General features: G+C 42.8%; 1 protein-coding gene across 6 annotated transcripts in view; it reads left to right on the top strand.

Moving 5' to 3' along the window:
• The window catches only part of KATNIP (katanin interacting protein), a 310,890-nt gene that overhangs the window by 70,651 nt on the left and 221,584 nt on the right, over positions 1–18,655 (top strand). For all 6 annotated transcript variants that reach the window (XM_073633024.1, XM_073633020.1, XM_073633023.1 and 3 more), the window contains one exon: positions 11,720–11,880. In XM_073633024.1, the coding sequence (XP_073489125.1) occupies positions 11,720–11,880 (161 nt within the window). The remainder of the gene's footprint in view (positions 1–11,719; positions 11,881–18,655) is intronic.

Genomic DNA, 18,655 nt, shown 5'->3' with positions numbered 1-18,655 from the left:
GTCAGAATTCTGAGTTTGAAAGTCAGAATTCTGAGTTTGAAAGTCAGAATTCTGAGTTTGAAAGTCAGAATTCTGAGTTTGAAAGTCAGAATTCTGAGTTTGAAAGTCAGAATTCTGAGTTTGAAAGTCAGAATTCTGAGTTTGAAAGTCAGAATTCTGAGTTTCAAAGTCAGAATTCTGAGTTTCAAAGTCAGAATTCTGAGTTTCAAAGTCAGAATTCTGAGTTTCAAAGTCAGAATTCTGAGTTTCAAAGTCAGAATTCTGAGTTTCAAAGTCAGAATTCTGAGTTTCAAAGTCAGAATTCTGAGTTTCAAAGTCAGAATTCTGAGTTTCAAAGTCAGAATTCTGAGTTTCAAAGTCAGAATTCTGAGTTTCAAAGTCAGAATTCTGAGTTTCAAAGTCAGAATTCTGAGTTTCAAAGTCAGAATTCTGAGTTTCAAAGTCAGAATTCTGAGTTTCAAAGTCAGAATTCTGAGTTTCAAAGTCAGAATTCTGAGTTTCAAAGTCAGAATTCTGAGTTTCAAAGTCAGAATTCTGAGTTTATAAATATAGTAGTCTCTATTAGGAAGATTTTAGGACCAATGAGCAATAAGGTAGTAACACCCACAGATCATCATTCTGCAGACATACATGTCTTCTGCTCTGTATATGAATATGTAAATCTATCTTAGTTACAGCACACAGTATAGGGAAGCAGGCAGTGCTGGGTTCTCTGGTTCCTCTACTGTATTAATTAGTTCCTCGGTTTGCTGTCTTATCCTTCTTCTCTGTCATCTGCTCCAACATAAAGAGCCATGCTGAAAACATGTGTATTGTGTGTGAGTGGGGGGGGGGGAACACAGCTTCCATAGATAACAGAACACAATGGCCAGCACACCTCTGCACCCCAACTTGTAGGACACATTGCACTATTGCCCCTACATGAGGGAATTGTGAATATCTAGAAGGCAGCAGGACAATGTGTGTCTATGGTCATAACAGATTAATCATAGTAATTAATTGTATGGGCTGATAAGGTGTGTCACACACAATTTATCTCATATTAAACATAAAAAGCATTCATAAAATGTCCTTAAGTGATAGCTTAGTGGTTAGAGTAACAGGCTTATAGTGTTGAAAGTTGTGGGTTCTAATCCAGTTCAGGGCATAATCTTTAGTTAAATATTTTCAATATATTGATTTTATATTAAACATATTTTAAAATATATATATTTTATTTATATATCCAAATTGATTTCAAGGCATATTAACAAAGACATATTGATAAAATTGTTGTATATGCTGACTACTATAAATTAGAGTAGGGATTTTTTTTACAAATCTGTGTATATATTGGGATGATTTTGGTGACATGGGGCCAGTTCTCAATTTCAGGAGATTGTCCCTGGAAGTTGCATGATAACCCATCATATCTTATAACTCCACCCTGAGCTCTGCACTATAATCTGTGTGTACTACAATGTACACGCCCATATCTCCCCTTCACTGATTGGCTGCACTACAATGTACACGCCCATATCTCCCCTTCACTGATTGGCTGCACTTTATCCCCACTGACACCGATGCAGCGCCATTTTCCTCTTAGCTACACCATTGACACAGAAATTTTTTCCATCCAATGACACCCCCGATGCAGGGTCATTTTTCCCATCCAGTGACACCACCGATGCAGGGTCATTTTTCCTATCTAATGAAATCACCGATGCAGGGTCATTTTTCCCATCTAATGAAATCACCGATGCAGGGTCATTTTTCCCATCCAATGACATTTCGGTCGCTAGCGGGGCACTTTTACCCCCCACTAGGGGCCGAGAAAGGGTTAAAAACGCCCGCAATGCACCGCAATAGCGGCGTTTTGCTGGCGGTATCCCAGTGTTGCCCCATTGATTTCAATGGGGAGCAGCGGTGGAGGAGCGGTAAACACATCGCTCCAAAGAAGCTGCTGACAGGACTTTTTTCCTGTCCTGCCAGCGCAGCGCTCCGGTGTGAAAGTCCTCGGGTAGAGTAATGTGAAGTCCTCGGGTAGAGTAATGTGAAGTCCTCAGGTGCCCCGCCCTCTGCCAGTACCCAGGGGGAAGTTCACAAACTGTGCCCCTCCCCCCTTTCAGGTGGGAATTCTGGGAAAATAGTGGCATGCAGACCAAAATACTGTATCTGTATCTGTGTGTGTGTGTGTGTGTGTGTGTGTGTGTGTGTGTGTGTGTGTGTGTATGTATGTATGTATGTATATATATATATATATATATATATATATATATATATATATATATATATATATATAATATAATATATATTTGTAGTATGTAAGACCCCTTTCACACTGTGCCTGCAATCCGCCCTCAAACAGCTGCAGCATTGTCTCCAGTGTGAAAGCCCGAGGACTTCACATTACTCTACCCGAGGGCTTCACATTACTCTACCCGAGGGCTTCACATTACTCTACCCGAGGGCTTCACATTACTCTACCCGAGGGCTTCACATTACTCTACCCGAGGGCTTCACATTACTCTACCCGAGGACTTCACATTACTCTACCCGAGGACTTTCACACCGGAGTGCTGCGCTGGCAGGACAGGAAAAAAAATTCTGTCAGCAGCTTCTTTGGAGTGATGTGTTTACCGCTCCTCCACCACTGCTCCCCATTGAAATCAATGGGGCAACACTGGGATACTGCCAGAAAAACGCCGCTATTGCGGTGCATTGCGGGCGTTTTTAACCCTTTCTCGGCCGCTAGCGTGGGGTAAAAGTGCCCCGCTAGCGGCCGAAATGTCATTGGATGGGAAAATGACCCTGCATCAGTGATGTCACTAGATGGGAGAAATGACCCTGCATCGGTGATGTCATTAGGTGGGAAAAATGACCCTGCATCGGTGATGTCATTACATGGGAAAAATGACCCTGCATCGGTGGTGTCATTGGATAGGAAAAATGACCCTGCATCGGTGGTGTCATTAGATAGGAAAAATGACCCTGCATCGGTGGTGTCATTAGATAGGAAAAATGACCCTGCATCGGTGGTGTCATTGGATAGGAAAAATGACCCTGCATCGGTGGTGTCATTGGATAGGAAAAATGACCCTGCATCGGTGGTGTCACTGGATGGGAAAAATGACCCTGCATCGGTGATTTCATTAGATGGGAAAAATGACCCTGCATCGGTGGTGTCACTGGATGGGAAAAATGACCCTGCATCGGTGGTGTCATTGGATAGGAAAAATGACCCTGCATCGGTGGTGTCATTGGATAGGAAAAATGACCCTGCATCGTTGATGTCATTAGATAGGAAAAATGATCCTGCATCGGTGATGTCATTACATGGGAAAATGACCCTGCATCGGTGGTGTCATTAGATGGGAAAAATGACCCTGCATCGGTGATGTCATTAGGTGGGAAAAATTACCCTGCATCGGTGGTGTCATTAGATGGGAAAAATGACCCTGCATCGGTGGTGTCATTACATGGGAAAAATGACCCTGCATCGGTGGTGTCACTGGATAGGAAAAATGACCCTGCATCGGTGGTGTCATTGGATAGGAAAAATGACCCTGCATCGGTGGTGTCACTGGATGGGAAAAATGACCCTGCATCGGGGGTGTCATTGGATGGAAAAAATTTCTGTGTCAATGGTGTAGCTAAGAGGAAAATGGCGCTGCATCGGTGTCAGTGGGGATAAAGTGCAGCCAATCAGTGAAGGGGAGATATGGGCGTGTACATTGTAGTGCAGCCAATCAATGAAGGGGAGATATGGGCGTGTACATTGTAGTACACACAGATTATAGTGCAGCGCTCAGGGTGAAGTTATAAGATATGATGGGTTATCATGCAACTTCCAGGGACAATCTCCTGAAATTGAGAACTGGCCCCATGTCACCAAAATCATCCCAATATATACACAGATTTGTAAAAAAAATCCCTACTCTAATTTATAGTAGTCAGCATATACAACAATTTTATCAATATGTCTTTGTTAATATGCCTTGAAATCAATTTGGATATATAAATAAAATATATATATTTTAAAATATGTTTAATATAAAATCAATATATTGAAAATATTTAACTAAAGATTATGCCCTGAACTGGATTAGAACCCACAACTTTCAACACTATAAGCCTGTTACTCTAACCACTAAGCTATCACTTAAGGACATTTTGTGAATGCTTTTTATGTTTAATATGAGATAAATTGTGTGTGACACACCTTATCAGCCCATACAATTAATTGCTATGATTAATCTGTTATGACCATAGACACACATTGTCCTGCTGCCTTCTAGCCATTCACAATTCCCTCATGTAGGGGCAATAGTGCAATGTGTCCTACAAGTTGGGGTGCAGAGGTGTGCTGGCCATTGTGTTCTGTTATCTATGGAAGCTGTGTCCCCCACTCACACACAATATACATGTTTTCAGCATGGCTCTTTATGTTGGAGCAGATGACAGAGAAGAAGGATAAGACAGCAAACCGAGGAACTAATTAATACAGTAGAGGAACCAGAGAACCCAGCACTGCCTGCTTCCCTATACTGTGTGCTGTAACTTAGATTTACATATTCATATACAGAGCAGAAGACATGTATGTCTGCAGAATGATGATCTGTGGGTGTTACTACCTTATTGCTCATTGGTCCTAAAATCTTCCTAATAGAGACTACTATATTTATAAACTCAGAATTCTGTAGATTTTTTTTTTTTTTTTTTTAACTTTGAATCTCAGAATTCTGAGTTTCAAACTCAGAATTCTGACTTTGAATCTCAGAATTCTGACTTTCAAACTCAGGATTCTGACTTTCAAACTCAGAATTCTGTAAAAAAAAATTTTTTTTTTTTTTCAGACTCATAATTCTGTATTTTTTTTTAAATGATGGCCCCAGGGCTCTTCCATACATTTTGTGTATAGGATTGTAAAATTTATTTAATTTTTTTTCCCTTTTATTGGTTGAACTAGATGGACTTGTGTCCTTTTTCAACAAAAATAAACTATGTAGTAACTATGACAATTGTAAACAATGGGTTGTTTCTAGTGATGCACTGAATTTTCGGCCGCCGAAACATATCGTCCGAAAATGGCCTTTTCGTCAAATCTCACCGATAACTGCGCCGAAATGGGGGCGGGTCCCCATCCCTGGTGCTGCCCATTACGGGGGTGTCCTTCTGGCACGGCGCAGTCCTCTCCTCTCCTCCTCCCCTCCATCCCTCCTCGCCGCGATCTCCGTTGTGTCACGGAGCTTAAAGTGGAGCTCCACCCACTTTTACAACATCTTCAGCATCCCTCACTAAACTGTGCACTGTAAACAAATTGGATATTTTAAAAAAATTTTTCTTAGCACCTACTGTATATCTGCTGTATTCATTTTTCACTTCCTCTTCCCTGGCCGTGGCCCATCGCATCATTTCCTGTTTGCAATACCTTCTGGGAAGGGGCGGCAACTTCCTCTGACACTGCCGTTGCTATGGAAACCTGACCTGAAACCTATTACGCTGCTTGTGCTGCACTGAGCATGTGCGAGATCTGCAAGGATGAGATCCAGGAAGAAATACAGTGTGGCTTCCGATGCCCACACTTAAGATGGCCACGGCCTGCTGTAAGTTTATAAAACAAAATACTGCTATAAACTAACAAAACAGACCTTAGTTTACAGACTAATTTTACTAGAATACATTAAGCTTGTGTATTATAGGGGTATTTTTATTTAAAAAGTATCATTTAGGCCGGAACACCACTTTAACTACACAGACCGCAGTAACAATGTCCCGCTTCCTGTGACAGATGGCACACTGATCCAATGGTGGGACATTGAATCAGTGTGACGTGATTACAGGAGGCGGGACATCGTTACTGCGACCCGGACAATTCAAATGCAGCTCCGTGACACATGGAGATCACCGCTCTGATTCAGGAACTGGCAAGCTGCATGACGGGCACTGGCAGGCTTCATGATGGGCACAGGTGAGGCTGCGTCTCATAGGCACAGGCAGGCTGCATCTTATGGGCACATGTGGTCTGCATCTGAGGGGCAAACGCGGGCTGCATGACGGGCACTGGTGAGGCTGCATTGATCTCTTGTATCATGTCCGCAGTCTTTGACCTTCTCCTGTACTATGTCTGCAGTCTCTGATCATCTCCTCTACCATGTTCCCAGTCTCTGACCATCTTCTCTACCATGTTCCCAGTCTCTGACCATCTCCTCTACCATGTCTGCAGTCTCTGACCATCTCCTATACCATGTCTGCAGTCTCTGACCATCACCAATACCGTGTCCGCAGTCTCTGACCATCTCCTGTATCGTGTCCGCAGTCTCTGACCATCTCCTGTAATGTGTCTGCAGTCACCGACAATCTCCTGTAACATGTCCCTAGTCTCTGATAATCTTCTGTACCATGTCCCCAGTCTCTGACCATTTCCTGTACCATGTCCCTAGTCTCTGACCATCTCCTGTACCATGTCCCCAGTCTCTGACCATCTCCTGTACCATGTCCCCAGTCTCTGACCATCTCCTGTACCATGTCCCCAGTCTCTGACCATCTCCTGTACCATGTCCCCAGTCTCTGACCATCTCCTGTATAAAAATATTTTTAAAAACAGTCACTTTCGGTATTGGTGCTGTTTCGGTATCAAGGAAGATTTATTTTCGGTATCGGTTTCGGCACCAAAAAACCCATTTGGTGCATCCCTAGTTGTTCACAATCACAACAAAAAAACACACTAAATGAATCAGTTTCATTCAATACAAATGGTGAAATTCACTGGTATAAACAATCATAATGTGTATTAAAAAAAAATCTATTTTTGCCATAATTGCTCAATGTTAAAGGGTTATCCAGTTAAAAGACCTGAAAATAGGTGCCCTAATCATATTGAGAAAGTTGGGAATGGCAACAGGATCTCGGCCAATACCACAGGGGGGAAGCGAACGTGACAATACCAGGCATCCCAGCTGGGGGCCTGGACGTGGTCAGGGCTTGGGCGGAGCACGAAAAGATGTTAGTAAGAGGCCTTAGTGACGTCCCTCTTTTTCCTCTTTTAGTGTAGCTTTTTCCTCTTTTAGTGTAGAGGCTGGGCCGAGATGCACTGGGCAGACTGAGCCCCTCGATGGCACGTAGCACCGTACAACAAGCAGCTGACCCCCCCCTCGATGGCACGTAGCAATGTACAACAAGCAGCAGACCGGGAGGGGGGTTACACACCCAGATAGCTGCGGTTTAGCTGACACAGTTGAAAGATAGGAGCAACAGGGCCATGTACTCTGTACAAGAGAATGACCCTCCTAATGGTGTAAATGTCTTTATTTCTACATGCTCTCTTTTCTATTGTTCCTAAAGAAATGATAAAATGTTGGTCATTGGTCCTAAAATCTTCCTAATAGAGACTACTATATTTATAAACTCGGAATTCTGACTTTGAAACTCAGAATTCTGACTTTGAATCTCAGAATTCTGACTTTGAATCTCAGAATTCTGACTTTGAATCTCAGAATTCTGACTTTGAATCTCAGAATTCTGACTTTGAAACTCAGAATTCTGACTTTGAAACTCAGAATTCTGACTTTGAAACTCAGAATTCTGACTTTTAATCTCAGAATTCTGTAGAAATTTTTTTTTAAACTTACAATTCTGAATTTCAATCTCAGAATTCTGAGTTTCAAAGTCAGAATTCTGTTTTTTTTTTTTTTTATGATGGCCCCAGGGCTCTTCCATACAAAATGCTATACCCACAATTCATCCAGATGAAGGCCAAAAAAGCCAGCAAAGCATGATCCTATTTACTCCAGCAGGGGAAAAATTTCTTCCCGATTCCCCCCGAGAGGGAACCAGATATACTCTGGATCAACTTTACCTAAAAATGTTAGTATCTAGTTATATTATGTACATTTAGGAAAGAATCCAGGCCTTTTTTTTTAACCACTTCCAAACCAAGGACGTCAAATGACGTCCTGGACTTTGAGTTTAGATATCTGAATATTGCCTGCATCGGCAGATATCTTTTTTCAGCCGGCAACACTGTTTAGCCGCTTGATTCCTTTTATAGGAGGCGGGAGGGGATGCCACCCACTGCCCTTTGGTGCTTTTCTCGGCTCGCCCGTTTGATCAGCGAGCCAGAGAATGAATCCGCCGGGGGCGGCGGTTTACCATAGAGCTGACCGCGGTCCAGATGGTCCCCGACCATCTCTCTGATCCTTGGAGGTCGTAAGCGACTTCATGATGTCACATCAGGCGCTGGCAGATGTAAACACTGCTGGTTTTTTTTTTTTTTCGTTTTTTTTTTGTTTTTTTTTTTTTTGCTTGGAAGCCTGAGATAGATTTTATTGATATTTATTTTTTTTATCTCAGGCTTTCCAGCATAGAGAAGACATCTGGGGACCCCAGATCTCTCCGTAAAGAGGACCTGTAATGCCCTATTACTATTACAAGGGATGTTTACATTCCTTCTAATAGGAGTAAAAGTGATGGAAAAAAAAAATTAAAGGAAAGTATAAAAACTAAATAATAAAAATAAAATAAAAAATGTATTTAAACATTATTCTAACGCTCCTGAATAAATACACCTACCTGCACTACCCTCACCACCCCTACTAAATGGGCTGTTGTCTCGGCTGCCAGGGGTAGCAGTGACATCTAGGGCTGCCACTTCTGAGCTTGCCACCCCCCACATCTTCAAACAAATGAGCAAATCTGTTAGAGTGCTCAAACCCAGGGCTGGCCTTCCTTTTCTGTGAGCCCCTACCTCTCCCTCTATCTACACTAACCCATCTTCCTACCTGATCTTCTAATCCTGACTTACCCCTCCATTCTCCACATCAACCCCATTAACCATCTGCTCAGTGAGCAGAGGACCCCCTTTCAAGGTTGTTGGTTCTGCACAGTGTTGCAATTTGCTCCTCCAGATCTCTAATGTGAGCTTCCAGAAGGGCAACCCGCTCACATTTGTCGCAGCGATATCCATCCTGGAACTGTTGCTCCTTTACTGCATACATGCGGTGCACTGCACACATTTTTCAACTTTGCAAGCACTTTTTATCCCAGTTACAAAATTAATATTACTTACAGGAAATTTCAGATGTTACTTATCGGCCAGAAGACTCCTTTTATAATCTCCTGTTTTCAAGTCAGGTTGATTGGTCACAGCGATCACATGGTACTGACAGCGGTTCGCTGATCAGTTATTGGCTGGACACAGTGGGTGACAGATCGCACGGTCATTGACGAAAGTCCTGTCTGGCTGCCATTTTGCTGTAGGCCCGAGCAGGAAGTGATTGAAATAACAAACGCACACAACGCAGCCCAGCCTCACTGCCCGCTCTCTGCTTACAGGTTTGATTGATCGGCTACTGACGAGCCTCCTGTGAGAGAAGAGCAGCACTGCTGCAGATGGGCACAGAGCTGGATTTCGATCAGGCTCAGTATTATAAAAGGAGCTGGGGGAGCCGAATGCAATGAAGTATAACACCTTTTGCCTTTAGAACCACTTTAAAAAGCTGAAAGCAGGATAAACAGTTACATTTTATTACCTTGATACTTGTAAACAAATGACATTGTAGTACACTGAACACTTTATGCTGTTCAGATTTTACAAAGAAACGTTAGCTTCTTTGTAGGAAAACCATGTTTGCAAAGCTCAGTAGCTCAAGCTTACAATGATCAGCTTTTTCTTTATTTGGGTAAAACATTTATGCCAAAAGGAACAAAACTGTTGCTGTAAATGCTTAAAAAGTGTTAGCTAAAGTTTGGCTTCAATTTGTTTAGTGTATCTAAATCTCTAAATCTGCTAGTCCATCTACCCAGACTGTCAATGCTGCTGTTGAAATGTGTCTCTGTTGCTCCTTCATCCAGAGCGGTAGGCACTTTAAAGTGGTGAGTTATTGGTCAGATCACAGGGTAAACACAGAGGAAAAAAGCGTAACGACAGAAAACGAATGCAGCCACCACATCCCAAGGATTGGTAAACTTCAACCTATTACATTTTTAGTTTTGGGTTTATTACCACTTTAAATTTAAAAGCGAAACACAATCAGATAGAAATGTAACTCCTCTCTTCCCATATTTTCTGTCAAAGATTACTCAATAAAACTTGAAAAGATTCACTTTAATTGTCAATCATGTGAAAATCTCATTTCTGTTTATTTCCTCGGCACATGATTGGGTAGTCAAAGTATAGCGATTCTAAAAGTGTTTGCCAGATCCTTGATAAAGAATCCTCCCTTTATGGTAGCAAAGGCCAGGAGTAAGCCAAACTATAGCATTTTATTAATTACAACTTTATATGAATAGACAGTCTACAGATCTTTTTGGGATTAGATGCTGATTAAACACAATCTTTTCTGATTTAGTGCCCTCAGGGGTTGTAAATTTAAGTCCGATAGTAATATCAGGCATGGTCTTTAATAATGCTATCTGACCTATGTATATTTGTCACATTATCTGCTGCCCATATGTACAGTTTGGGGATGGCCCCTCCCTGTCCCAACATGACTGTGCACCAGTGCACAAAGCAAGGTCAATAAAGAGATGGGTGAGCGAGTTTGTGATGGAGGAGCTTGCCTGGCCTGCCTTCAACCTGACTTGAATCCTGACTTCAACCTGATAGAACACATTTGGATGAATTAGAGCAGAGACTGCGAGCCACTACTTTTGACAATTTAGTGTGTGTGTGTGTGTGTATATATATATAGATCTATAGATGGGGTGCTTTGTCCTTTTTGAAAAAAAAAAAAAAAATTTGGGTCACTTTTATTCCTATTACAAGGAATGTAAACATCCCTTATAATAGAAAAAAAAGCATGACAGGACCTCTTAAATGTGAGATCTGGGGTCAAAAAGACCTCCGACCTCACCAGATCTCATATTTACACTAAAATGCAAAAAAATAAATAAATAAAATTAAATGTCTTATATTTTTTATTTTTTTTACAAAAAAAAATAAAAAATTCCCCTTTTAAGAGCATTGGGCGGAAGTGACGTTTGACTTCGCTTCTGCCCTCCAATGCTATGGAGCTGTGCGGGGGCCATCTTTCCCTCACTCGGAATCCAAGCAGTGAGGGGAGCAGATGCGATCGTCTCCGCAGCTAGTGACAGCTCTGGTAAGTGGTGAAGACGACTGGAATGTGGCGGGGGGGGGGGGACGAATCTGCCACTGAGACCACTTTTAACCTAAAGAGGACAGTCCGTCATTTTTTTAAAAATACCGGGGTTATGGCAGCTAGTTGCTGTCATAATAACGGTATTTAACTTCAAAGTAGCGCCGTATAATGACAGTGGCTGGTCCTTAGGTGGTTAAAAGAGGTTTGTAAAATCTCTGAGCTGCTTGTCTGAGGCTAGTCAAAGGTAAGAGGTAGTGACCAAGTTAGGCTACGCAATACAGTAATCAGCAGGTCCAAGTGCAATACATGGCTGGCAGTTATCTCCCTAACTGTCATTCTCTGAGTGGCTGCTGCTTATCTATGGCCATGTAAGATCTTTAGGATACTTATGAATTTGCTTACTTAAATCCTGTAACAGTAAAAGAATGTAAACAAGCTTCTGATCTCAAATAATTCAATGAATTGCGCTGTATAAATGAAAGCAAGCCAGCATCATGGTTGCCTGATTGTAAAGAGGTACAGGGTGACTTTCTTCTCTGAAATGCCTGATTATTATTATATTATGTTAGTGATATGGGGGTTATTATTAATTCTGTTTGGTATTCGGTGATCAAAGCTTTACTCATGCATTTATTTTGTAGGGTACAGAACATTAGCAAAGCAAAGGATCCTACACAAGTCAAATTGGAACATCTGGAACAAGGATTTTCTGTCTATATAAATGGAGCAAATGCTGAGTTGAGAAAACATTACAGCACACACAATTTAGCAAGAGATGATTTAAAATCACAAGGAGAGAAAGGTGGGTGTTGTTTTCAAGAGCAAATATGAATGCCTTTCATAGGATTCCTTTGTCAATCAAGTTGCAAATTGAGTAATACAGCATGGTTTATGGGTTAATAAATCTAAAATCTAACTTAGACATACTGGGATTGACTAAAACTGGAGAGTTCAAAATCTGCTGCAGCTGTGTATGTTAGCCAATCAGCTTCAAACTTGGGCTTGTTTAATTAGACTTTGATAAAAAAAAAACCTGGAAGCTGATTGGTTTCTATGCAGAGCTGCACCAGATTTTGCACCCTCCAGTTTTAGTTAAAGCGTTTGTAAAGGTGTTTTTTTTTTTTTTTTTTAAATAACAAACATGTTATACTTACCTTCACTGTGCAGCTCGTTCTGCACAGAGTGGCCCCGAACCTCGTCTTCTGGGGTCCCTCGGCGGCTGTTTCAGCTCCTCCCCGCAAGCATTCACCACCTTAATGCGAGCTCCCTCGCACGGTGGTGAGTGCTTGCGGGCGCGCTCCCGTGATACAGCCGGCGGCTATAGCCACTCGCTGTATCACTCGGCCCCGCCCCCCGGCGCGCCGCGTCATCGGATGTGATTGACAGCAGCGCGAGCCAATGGCTGCGCTGCTTTCAATCCATCCACTGCAGCCAATCAGCGGCCAGGGTGAGCGGAGGAACAGATGTCGGGAACGCGAAGCTGACTTTCGAGGCGTCAGGTAAGTAAAACGGGGGGGCTGGGGGCGGCGGTTCTGTCAGAAGTTTTTTCACCTTAATGCATAGAATGCATTAAGGTGAAAAAATTTTTACCTTTACAACCCCTTTAATCAACCCCTCTGTCGCTTGTCTATGTCTCTGCAAACAGGCCCCCTCAATCCTCTTGTACGTTCTTTGTCAGCACTCCCTTAATTTTCCTGCCTCTGTCCAGGGTACCTGCAAAACATACAGTTGTGCTCATAAGTTTACATATCCTGGCAGAATTTATGATTTCTTTGACATTTTTCAGAGAATATGAATAACACAAAAACTTTTCTTTCACTCATGGTTAGTGTTTGTCTGAAGCCATTTATTATCAATCAACTGTGTTTACTTTTTTTTAAATCATAATGGCAACAGGAACTACCCAAATGATCCTGATCAAAAGTTTACATACCCTGGTGATTTTGGCCTGATAACATGCACACAAGTTGACACAAAGTGGTTTGAATGGCTATTAAAAGGTAACCATCCTCACCTGTGATCTGTTTGCTTGAAATTAGTGTGTGTGTATAAAAGGTCAGTGAGTTTCTGGACTCTTGACGGACACGTGCATCTTTCATCCAGTGTTGCACTGACGTTTCTGCATTCTGAGTCATGGGGAAAGCAAAATTTTTGTCAAAGGATCTGCTGGAAATAATAGTTGAGCTGTATAAAACAGGAAAGGGATATAAAAAGATATCCAAGGAATTGAAAATGCCAATCAGCAGTGTTCAAACTCTAATCGAGATGTGGAAAATGAGGAGTTCTTATGAAATCAAACCACGGTCAGGTAGACCAACTAAAATTTCAGCCACAACTGCCAGGAAAATTGTTCGGGATGCAAAGAAAAACTCTCAAATAACTTCAGGTGAAGGACTCTCTGAAGATTTGGTGTGGCTGTTTCAAGATGCACAATAAGGAGGCACTTGAAGAAAGATGGGCTGCATGGTCAAGTCGCCAGAAGAAAGCCATTACTACGCAAATGCCACAAAGTATCCCGCTTACAATACGCCAAACAGCACAGAGACAAGCCTCAAACTTTCTGGCACAAAGTCATTTGGAGTGATGAGACTAAAATTTAGCTTTTTGGCCACAACCATAAACGCAACAAGGCCTATGATGAAAGGTACACCATTCCTACTGTGAAACACGGAGGTGGATTGCTGATGTTTTGGGGATGTGTGAGCTACAAAGGCACAGGAAAGTTGGTCAAAATTGTTGGCAAGATGAATGCAGTATGTTATCCAAAAATACTGGAGGAACATTCGCATTCCTCATCCAGAAAGCTGCGCCTGGGACGAATTGGACATTTCAACATGAAAATGATCCAAAACACAAGGCCAAGTCGACCTGTCATTGGTTACAGCAGAATAAAGTGAAGGTTCCGGAGTGGCCATCTCAGTCTCCTGACCTCAATATCATTGAGCCACTCTGGGGAGATCTCAAACGGGCAGTTCATGCAAGACAGCCCAAGAATTTACAAGTACTAGAGGCTTTTTGCCAAGAGGAATGAGCAGCTTTACCATCTGTGAATATAAAGAGCCTAATCCACAAATACCACAAAAGACTTCATGCTGTCATTGATGTTAAAAGGGGCAATACACAGTATTAAGAACTGGGGTATGTAAACTTTTGGATCAGGGTCATTTTGGGTAGTTTCTGTTGCCATTATGATTTAAAAAGAGTAAACACAGTTGATTGATAATAAATGGCTTCAGACAAACACTAACCATGGAGTGAAAGAAAAGTTTTTGTGTTATTATTCATATTCTCTAAAAAAATGGTCATGAAATCATAAATTTGCCCAGGGTATGTAAACTTATGAGCACAACCGTATCTGGTAATCCTGTCCCAAATTAAAAGAAGATTGATCAAGGATCCGTGAAAATAATTTAGATATACTGTACTCAAAAAAGGTAAAGAAATAGATGAAAAGGATACCTTTACACATTTTTAAATACCAATATCCCAAAATTTCCTAGAGTGGTGATTTTTTTTATTTTTTTTGGTTCCTGTTTTAATAATGCTGTGTTGAGCGCCTCTAAATAGACATATTTAATACTCTGTTTACCTATTGCCATTGTCAAGCTTTTCTGGGGTCCCCCACCGGCGCTCCCGGCTCCTCCTCTTCTGCAACTGCCCTTATAGGAAGACAGTTTCTATGGAGGCACTCGTGCAGGCTTGCTCCCAAGTCACACTGTGTCTGCATCTGTTGACACAGGCAGCGTGGCTCGGGCCCACCCCCTCTTTCCCTTTTCACAGAATTTGATTGACAACAGTGGGAGCCAATGGCTCCCGCTGCTTTCAGTTTTTCCTGTAAGGAGGGAGAGAGTGGAGTAAGCCGCTGCTCCCATGTACAGCACTGGATCGAGATCAGGTTCAGGTAAGTATAAGGAGGGCTGGGGGAATCCTGTGACACAGAAACTTTTTTACCTTTTAATGCATAGAATGCGTTATGGTAAAAAACTTTAGGCATTAGAACCACTTTAAAGTCAAGCAGCATGCAGGACTTTTTGCTATGCTTTCAGAAAATTCACCAAAAACGTGCGGCCTAATAAAAAGTTTATAGGACCACGCTGAAAACTACAGATACACTAGTGCTACTGCCCAACCACAGCTCAACAGTGTAAAACCAGGCTAAGATGAATTAAAGATTTAAAGTCAAATACTGTAGCTGCTGACTTTTAATATCAGGATACTTGCCTGTCCGGAGTTTCCGCAATGTTGGCACCCCAGCTGATTTTTGGATCGGCTGTCGGGCAGTGCTGCCGCCATTCCTGGTAAGGGAAACCAGCAGTGAAGCCTTTTCGGCTTCACAGCGGTACCCTATTGCGCATGCACGAAGTGAACTGCGCTTTCTAATTGGCCCGGCGGCAGAGGAAGGGGGCCGAATTTTCAAGGGACTGCACCGTGGTGCCATCTCTGGAAGTGGGAAAAGGGTACCTGTCAAAAACAGGAACACCCCCCACCCCCCGAAAGTTGCCAAATGTGGCACGGGGGGGGGGGGGGGGGGCAGGGGTTGGGGGAGACATAAGTGGAAATTCCACTTTTGGGTGGAATTCAGCCTCAATGTAGTTTTCATACCTTTTGCTGACATGGCCCTAAAATGTTCCTAAAGTAAACTTGGTGCTGTTGTGCATGAATGAAGAATTGTATGAAGAAAACTATAGTAACCAAGCAAATTCCGCCCTTCTTGGGTTCCCACCACTGCGCTTATAGAACAATTAATATGATAAAGCTGCCACTTTACACAAAGAATCTGTGAAATAATATATTAATTTGCAATAGTGTCAAAGAAAACTAATATAAGCGGCTCTATAGTGACACTTCAAACATAAATCACCCTGTGCCAATAGTGGAAAAAAAAACATATATATGTGCAAAAAACAAAGTCCATGAAATTTGATGAGAACGTTGGTTCTGTGCAGAGTTTCTTAAATAATCCACCACCCCCAGGTGTCAGTGATTCCTCAGCTGAAACACTCACCAACAAGATATGTGTATAGATATGTGTGATATATCTGTACACTTCAGTCGTTGCACTCACATGAATCTCTTTAAAAACGAGCAGTAAAACCACATCAATGTCACATCAAAACTTCCAGTGTATGCCCAAAATCAATGCAATATGGTCACAACGGACCCAAGGTGTTGCGGATAAAGTCTCACCACCTCTTGCTACCCTTCGCTCCTAGGGCTTGGATCTCCGCTTCCTGACTCGGCTCAGCACATCCTACGTCACACGCTACCTCAGATGGTTGCTGTACAGTCACATTAACTTAATCATGGGATTCTTTGACACTATTGCAAATGAATATATTATTTCACAGTTTTCTTTGTATGAAGAAACCTGCATTCAGATTATTCTTTTGAAGCCCCTTTAGATCCCTGCTGCTTATTTGCAAATGCCAAAACTGCATTGGGCAGTTAATTCTGGCGAAAGGAAAACTGCATTCTGGATGCTGTTCACAAGAAAAGTAAGCAGACTGCAAAGGACTAGTCTCCCGGCAGCTGATCTTTCCACATTACTGACTTACCATGCCTTGTTTTGCTCTGTGTCTCTGTGCGGGGACATGACCATCTTGGTAGTAGGATGGTGGTGCTTTCTTATGTGAGAGCCTCCAGCAGGAATTACCGTGAGAAGTAGGGATGGTCTGATCAGACTGAACCTTGGCTGTTTTGGGCATTCAAACGCCTGAACATTTATCTCTTCGGTGGGACTTGAACACCATGTATAAAAGCAGTATTACTTCTGCTACTATACATGGCAGCTTCTCCCTGTCATTGATTAAGGACACTGGGGATATGCAGTATCTGGGGTCTTGTATGGATTTTAAGTGAAACACCTTACAAAATTTGAGGGAAAAAAAAGCAGCATGAGGTCCCCTGCAAAACTCCATACCGGACCCTTTATATGCACATGCAGCCTATTGACGACAGGGGCTAACAGTGATATCCCTCTCTTGGTATGTGACTGTGCTTAACCACTTTAGCCCCGGAAGGATTTACCCCCTTCCTGACCAGAGCACTTTTTACAATTTGGCACTGCATCTCTTTAACTGGTAATTGCGCGGTCATGCAATGCTGTACCCAAACTAAATTTGCGTCCTTTTCTTCTCACAAATAGAGCTTTCCTTTGATGGTATTTGATCACCTCTGCATTTTTTATTTTTTGTGCTATAAACGGAAAAAGACCGAAAATTTTGAAAAAAAAATGATATTTTCTACTTTTTGTTATAAAAATAAATCCAATAAACTCAATTTCCCTTAATGTCTTTCAGGACAGCACCTTGAGAGCGTGGCTCCACCCACTTGACAGGAAACATACCTGCACCAAACTATAAAAGGAGGCTCCTTCCCACTTATCATCAGTTTTTGTGTTTCCTCCGGGCGGGAACACATGTGGGAGTTTGGAGCTTTCAAGGTACTGTCCTGAGAGGACAGGCTCCCTACTCCACTATTTTTTCCCTACCTCATGAGAGCCGGTTCCTCCCATTTTCCACAGGCTTACGGGTGCCAGGTGGATGGGCTCCTTCTCCCTCGTCAGTGCTCGCGGAGAGCCAGGACTGCTTCTGGAATCGCTGCTCCCGGGCGGGAGCGTCAGGCATGGCAGGCACTTTTGTTTTGGCCAGCACATGTTTTTTTCCTGCCACCGCCGCCATCTTGGGAAGGGCAGTCAGAGGACTGCATCTTCCGGATGTGAGGTATCCGAAAGTGGGGCGGCATCCGACGAGCAGGCGCTAGGTGTCATTTCCGCTGGAAGCGCAGGGGGAGGAGGGAGGAAATAGGTCTGGTGCCTACATATTTCCAGTTCCGGTCCGGCGCACAGGTGCTATTGGAGTCTGGAAGCGGCGTTTTCGTCACAAGCATCACGCTGCTGCCTCAGCATGGACTCAGGAACTGCAGCAAGTGGAACAGGCACAGGCACCAGCAAAGCCCAAGTAAGGAGCAGACTGTAGTTTCTGCTCAGCTTTACTGTGGGGTCTCTCTCTAGCCCTCTTCTCCCTAAATGTTTAGTGAGGCTTGAGGGTATTTTTTCCCCCTGGTGGCAGAGGGGCCTGTCAGGGCACATGAGTCTGGTGTTTTTCTCACTGTGCACTTGTGGTGAGCATCTTGAGTAATCTGGCTGACTCTAAAGGATGGTTTGTCTTTTTTCTCTTTTTGTTCCCTTATCATGGCAGGCCAAGAGCTCTGACCCTGGGATTAAAAAGAAATGTCCTTCATGTAAAACTAAGTTAAATGAAGGCTGGAAAAAGCCTTTATGTCAAACATGCATTGACTCCTTGGTGAGGGAAGAAACCGCTTCCGCATGCAGTGATCTAATCGCATCTGCCAAAAAGGAATTGGAGGCTACCATTCAATCCTTCAAATCCTCACTCACAAATCAATCCGCAAGTCAGCCCACTACCTCACAGTCCTCTCAAGGCTCACTGTTAGTCCCGGCAGTGGAGGCAGAAATGGGTCCTCTGAACCAGGAAGGGCTTTCCCCCTCTCATTCTGATGAATCAGATGAGGATGGGGATGAGCTGGAGAATATGTCTTCCAAATATAAATTATCT

Source organism: Aquarana catesbeiana, linkage group LG06, assembly GCF_042186555.1.
Source record: "Aquarana catesbeiana isolate 2022-GZ linkage group LG06, ASM4218655v1, whole genome shotgun sequence".
NCBI lineage: Eukaryota > Metazoa > Chordata > Amphibia > Anura > Ranidae > Aquarana > Aquarana catesbeiana.
The sequence above is the reverse complement of the archived record's forward strand: the minus strand, read 5'-3'. Positions and strand labels throughout refer to the sequence as shown.